The sequence below is a fragment of the Ammodytes marinus genome (assembly GCF_949987685.1).
Source record: "Ammodytes marinus genome assembly, chromosome: 14".
Classification (NCBI taxonomy): Eukaryota; Metazoa; Chordata; class Actinopteri; order Uranoscopiformes; family Ammodytidae; genus Ammodytes; species Ammodytes marinus.
The window spans coordinates 11456553-11463550 of NC_137218.1; the positions used below are offsets into that span (position 1 = coordinate 11456553).

The following is a 6998-nucleotide window of genomic DNA, read 5'->3' on the forward strand; positions in this document are numbered from 1 at the left end:
TTGGAATCTCCCAAACTTCCGAGCCATAGCTCCTCCCTCCGTCCTCTCTTCGCATGCAGGTCCTGTGTGCTGATTGGACACCCTGGATCCTGCTCCCTCCTACTGCGGGTCCCGTTCGTCATAAACAGTTGACCGTCTATTCGCTAGGTTACATCATGAAGAGTGATGGTGACTTGAAGGATGAGGGACGGTGTGGCCCTTTGTCTGGCAGCTTCAGAAGTCTATGGACATCTTATCGAAATCAACCTACATTCTCACTATGGACATTTTTATCTTTTATGGATTGTTTCACTGTGTATGTTTTTATTGTGTTTGATTGTAAAGCCCACTGAGGCAAATTGCTATTTGTGATATTGGGCTATATAAATACATTTGATTTGATTTGATTTGATTTGATTTGATTTGAATCGTGTCACACAGGTTGTTGTTGGACATTGGAATATCATTTCACTTGATTTTTGGATCCGCACCACCTTTTTTGAGACATATCGCGTCTAGGTTTTGTTTTAGAATACATAAATCCATATTATAATTCTGAGACAAAATCTAACTCGCTACACAATTGGATATGTTACTTTTATAGCCTAAATTTACTGATGGTTTCTAGAAATGGATACAAATAAGTGTGAATGTGTGTATTGTACGTGTGTGTGTGTGTGTGCGTGCGTGCGTGCTCATCTAAAAGCATATCATTAGACTTAATTCAGACTGCCCACCTCCCTGAAAAAGAAACAACATGACATCACAAAGCAACTGCTGCTCATACAGTATACCCCAACACACACACACACACACACACAAACACACAAAGCCAGGGTGTGTGTACTGAGTGATGCTGGCCAGAGGCACGGCCGACAGTTTGACACCACTGATGACACGAATGGGAACCCCACCTGACATCAGCCTCCCTCTTTCTGCCCAACGGCATACAGAAAATACATCCAAGGCCAATGTCATTTAGACACTGAGGGATGACCACAGGCTTGCACACACACAATCTGCTGATGCATGCCTCTCTCTCACACACACACACACGCCTTACTATAACATGTACCATGTATGTGGTGGAAAGGAGGCTGCAGCGAGGCACACAAACTGACCTACATACATCAGGCCTTTGACGCATCATATGTTATTACAAGCCTGTGCATGAACATATATGCATTCCCATGCTCACTTACACACACAAATCCACACAAGCATGCACTCTGCCCTGAAGGAAAGTCTGACCTTCTCACATGAATAGTTAGCCATGACATGGGCATACACATAGATATAATTGACACACATGTTGATTTATGCGTAGGAACACACGGACAACTGAGAACACACTAAATAACATTCACAAAAAATCACGTTTTTATAAATATGTTTTTTTCCTCTTCCTCTCATGCTACCCGATTTGTAATTTGGCAACGCAATGAGGCCACATAAGAATCACAAGGGTAAATGAATGTTATCTGCAACAACAAAGTCAAGGGGTGTAAATATATCTTTAGACCATACTTATCACATGTTATAAGGGAATCCTTGTTTATCCAAGGTACCCTATGGTTTGCTGAGCAAGAAATCCCCTTCACTCTGCTTTGCTTTACAAGGTTGAACACAATCTCACCTGGGATCAACTCCATCCAACCAGTCTTTTTCTGCTGGTCCCTGGAGCAGTTTGGGGATTAAGTCCCTTGCTTATGGCTGGAGGGGCAAGCTCTCTTGATACACTCGGTTGCCCACTTTTATACTGAGGCTTAAGGTTTGAACCATTTGCCTCGCAACCACAAACCCACTTTTACCTTGAGGCTACTGTTTTTTTGTATTAAACAATGCAGGAGATCCATTGGACTCTGCTCCAGCATACAGTACATTGCTATGTGCAGTCCTGTTTGAATAGATAGTAGTTTGTGAGGTTGTGTGATGTCACCATAAGATATGTTTAGCTGCAGTGCTCTTGTTTGTACAGTTTAGCGTCACCCGTGTTGTTTTCTGGCAAGTTGGTATTTAATGGATGGCAATTATGAAAATGTGTGGATAAATTATTTAGAGGACCCAATGAAAAAATACCAATTATCTTAAGGGTTTTTCCTGACATTTGATGATGAACTATTTACTACTACATCCTACCATTAACTGAAAATATGTGTGTTTTGCAAGTGGCACTATTTAAAACTGATATCTCAATTAAAGAATATAACTAAACTATAATTTGACAATAAAAAATCTGACACCTATTCTAATTTAAGCCTCAAGTTGTTCAATTACTTTAAAAGGTACCATAAGTCCCAAGAATAGCATTAGTTAAAATCCAGAGACAGACAGCAACTGCACTTCCACCTTGCCTTCTGTAACTTATTGTACATCTCTCCAAAAATGCTGACATGAACGTGGGCGTGATTGACAGGAAGTTGGGACGCCCCCTCCCTGAGACATCTCCTGACTGGTATAAACATACGCAGGTTACTTTTTGAGTGAGTGGCGAGTTGCCTGCCTGTCAGAGAAACTGTCTAACCTGTCATTTAGAGAGGTAGAATACCTCCTTTATATCATTGGTTGGTCCTTTATTAATCATCAACTATGTTTTAAGGCTTGTTTTTTTTCTCAGAACAGTAAGATGTGTACATACATGCTACCTGATAAATAGTGCAACCACCAAAAAAAAACATTGGCTTATAGAGCTACAGTCCGTAGATAACATATTGTCCAAGTGGATTTCATAGGGAAGTTTATCAGTTCCTGCAGTTGAAATGGCCCCGGGGTGCAGGAGAGCACGCCAACTTTCAATTAAAAGTGTCCACCTACAGTGACAAATGCAGGCATCCTTTTGGCCACCTCAGCAACAGAATGCCTCATTCATCACCAGTATAATTAGAATCAAACAGTTTATCTTGAAGCTATAGCCTTTAGACCCTGAAACCTTGACCTTTAATTGTGGCACCTACATCAGTGTAAATTTGGATGCCCCGCAGCACACAGCCAAATGCATCATTCATCCACAGTAATGCAAAATGGTCCGCAGGAGAACGTTTTGACCCCTAGTTATTGATCGGACCAACTCTGGAAACTAATTCATTGTTTATTAAATCGCAAAAAGAAATTGGTGTTTTTATAAAGTTATACACGCACACATCCTGATCTTTAGGGATCCTGGTACTGGACTAGGATCAGTTGATCAAACTGTTCCTTTTTTAATTTCCTTTAATGTAGAGGAATTATGGTGTGATTCAGACAAGAAGAAAACAAAGTACCTTACCACAACTTTAGTGTTCCGACATGCGAGAGGAATACAGATGGACAGAAATTAGAGTAAATGGTAGAAAATTAAGATGAAAAAAACACAAACAGTGAATACATTTCCACCTACAGTACATTGAAGAAAACACAACTATAATGTGTAAATACCGATGAGAAAATGCATTTCAACACATTTATTCTATTATTTTCACTTCAATTAGTGGAGGAAATTGGTTTTGCCACCAATATGCCCTTGATGTGCTACGAAGCATCAACACTGCACACACTGATATATCCTTTTGGGAACTCAATCACAATATCGCTGTGTAGAGATGAGGGTGGAGACACCACTCAATTACTTACTTAGCAAATCTCAGTTATCAACGCTCACATTTTAAAGTCCCTGTAAGTGGCGCTCTAAATTGAATTTTTCGCCACCCAATTTGTCATGAAGCTAATGGTTTGACAGGAAATCCAACTGGTAACAAAATGATAAATCAGATTCCTTTTCTGGTAAAGAGGTTAACAGCCATTTGCAAGAATTAAAGCAGCATTCCAATGTTAAGACTCACAGTATGAAGAGCTATGTGGATATTAATACTAAGCCCCAAACAATACAATCTGCATACAATCTCTAATCGTGTGTGTTTCTTTAGATTATGTTCATATGAAAGCTTTAAATGGCAATCAGATTATAGGGATCCTAGAGCTGCTATGGGTGACAAAGGGTATTGCGTTCCATTTCTGTCACTGCCTTGTATAGGTGATGTTTATTTTATTTACAATAAGCAGCCCCGTATGTGTGTGTGTGTTCATGTTCATGGGGGTTTATTTAGTTCTGTACATACGAGATGTATATTTAGTCCTCCAGCTGTTTAGACTAACAGTAGGAGAGGTAAGAGCAGTATTTCTTTTAAGCAGATTTATCAATAGTGTCGTACTCTCTTTGAAGTGAAATGCTCAGCAGCACATGAAAAGAAAAGATGGCATCATTGAACATAATGAGGAAGCCTTTGCTTTTGTGTGTGTTGTGTGTGTGTGTGTGTGTGTGTGTGTGTGTGTGTGTGTGTGTGTGTGTGTGTGTGTGTGTGTGTGTGTGTGTGTGTGTGTGTGTGTGTGTGTGTGTGTGGTGAGGGGCGGGGCATTAAAATCAGAGGTGAGGGGATGGGGGTCGGGGGTGGGGGATGCATGTGTATATTTGCCTTAAGGGTTTTGATCCATCCCCTCACTGAACAGAAAGGAGTCCATCAGCATCAGATACCCCATTCAATTATTCAGGAGGATAGCATGAAAAATGAATGGCTGCTTCCTGCAGTGAGAGGTGTGGTGCTGCTCTCTGGTTCCTCTTGTTTCTTTCGGTCTATACTGTACACTCAACACAGAGGTCAGACCGGGCAAGTGATTCCCTTCAGCCAGTATTGCGAATCACTGCTTTCGCCTAGATATTTGGAACTGGACAGTGTAAGCTCTGTGGTTGGCTAAAAGCAATTGTACTCGAGTGTCCTTATACAATTATTGAGACAAAGGTAGTCAAAAATAGACTCTTTCTCTCTGAGCAGTACGACTATTCCAAGCAATTTCAAAACATTTACAGAGTAGCCTAAAGGCCAGGACACACCGGCCCGATAATCGCCGTCGTAGAGTCGGGAGGGGGCGGGGACACAAATCTGTTTGGTGTGTGCCGTGAAATCGGTCGTCGTAGATGTCGTCGGGCTTCTTTTGAGCCGATTGAACATGTTCAATCGGCGCGGGCAGTCTTTCAGTTGGAGCAATTTGATTTGTGGAGGGCTAGCGAATCAGGGAAGCCCAGGAAGTGAGGCGGGTAGCACAAACAGCTAACAATAGTTAGCCATCGTTTTAATGTGTTTGTTTCGTTCAGCGAGTACTCACATGCATCAACCCTTGTTGACTGCTCGACACCATGCTCGACACTCTCTGCTAAAAATTGTGCTCTTTATGGTCCATAAATATAAATACGTATTTCTATCTATATTTATGGTCTAGAGAGCCGTCCCATCATTTCCGGCTTCCGTATTTTTTCGGGCCACAATACAGATTAGCGCCGCCTGCTGTTACGGAGACATTACGTCCTGCGCAAGCGCAGAGCGTACGGAAAGTCAGCAGTCGGTTTGGTGTGTTCTTTGCACTTTTTCGGCCGCGACGGGAAGACTGGAGCTCCCTGAATCGGCAGTCTCCATTTTCGGGTAGTCGGACTGGTGTGTCCTGGCCTTAATGCTTAATATTCCCGAGGTTTCAAGGAAAGACAGGTCTCCATAGATTATTTTTTTTATTTTTAAATACTGCTAACGTACATCAAGTAATCACTGATTTTGTGATGTGCAGATAACGAGACATCTAAAACTCCATACATGTATAGATATCTAGGTTACTGGATTCTTGTTTCAACACTATGCAGATGCAAAGGCTTCTGTAACGATATGAAACAAAAAAAGGTCTTGACGTGCAAATAACTAAACAATCGAAACAACATCTAGCATTGGTCCAACACTGCTTGTACAGTTTGATCTAAATTCATCTTGAAATGGTCAGACTCCAGTTTTCTACATTGTTTTTCTGTACCAATACTGCCAGGGATTCTTACATTTGTTCTGCAGTGGCTCTCGGTGCATTGATTGAGTACAAGTTCAATTGCCCCTTTGTAACTCTTTGTATTTATAGTTTGCGGTTTAAACCATTCAATTGGTTTGACGTGACGGCATGGATCTTCCGGAGGTAGTTCTTTGAACAATACAGGCTTGTCACACGCGCAGCCAGCTCACTTCAGTGATTACACTGGAAGAAAGCCAGCCATCCCTAACGCTGTGTCACTTTGTTTAAGGTGATAGCTCTCTGACATTAGCTGACTTCTCTCCTTTGTGTGTCTTCAGTGGTTCTTACTTTGCCATTTCTCCTCCTGTCTCGACTAATGTGTGGCTCTCTTTGTATCATCGTCTCTTCAGTCCCTTTGTGGGAAAAAAAAAATTGCTAATGCAGACTCTAATGTTAGCACTCCCTCTCTGTTTTTTCCTTTTCCAGGTGGTCCATCACGTTGGTCCTCCCCTCCGTGCGACTGCTGCTGCAAGAACCACAAAGGCGAGGGTGAGGGCGAGAGCGGCACCTCTTTCAACGATCTCTCCACCTCCAGCTCCGAGAGCCAATCGGAAGCCGGCTCTCCCCAGGGCACGGTCATCTGCGGCCCGGTCAGCAGCAGCAGCCGCCAGTCGTCGCACCCGCACGCCAACGTCCAAACCCTGGACCGGCCGTCCAAAAAGGGCCCCGTCGCCATGCTGCAGCAGTCGGAGCAGCGGCGGAAGAGCGACCTGCTGCGCACGCTCACCGCCAGCTCACGCGACACCAGCACCACCGGCAAGAAGAGGCCGGCCAAAGAGAAGCTGACGGTGGAGGAGGAGCTGGACAAGTGCATTCAAGACTTCCGCAAGATCAAGATCCCCGAGAGGTTCCCCGAGAGGAAGTACATGTGGCAGGCCGACCTACTGCGCAAGCACCGCCTCTGAGTCAACAGGAGACCGAGGTGGGAAGAAACACACACAAGGCCAAGGATCAGTTTACATGTTTTTTCGATCTTGACTTTTGCAACAAAAAAGAGGGGATATAACACTCAACTCATTTGGAATCCATTTTTAAAGGAGAAACTTCACCTTGATGCCAGGAGTTTGAAAGAGCACACAGAAACTAGTAGGATCCATTAAAAACAGACACTGTAGTTCCCCTATTGACGTATGTATGTATGTGTGTGTATGTGTGTGTATGTA

General features: G+C 43.0%; 1 protein-coding gene across 1 annotated transcript in view; it reads left to right on the plus strand.

Moving 5' to 3' along the window:
- kctd16b (potassium channel tetramerization domain containing 16b) overlaps positions 1–6740 on the plus strand; it is a gene marked incomplete at both ends in the record, with an annotated part of 67229 nt that extends 60489 nt beyond the window's left edge. The window contains one exon of the mRNA XM_080040366.1: positions 6262–6740. Coding sequence (XP_079896492.1) covers positions 6262–6740 — 479 coding nt within the window. The remainder of the gene's footprint in view (positions 1–6261) is intronic.
- Positions 6741–6998: the final 258 nt, after the last annotated feature.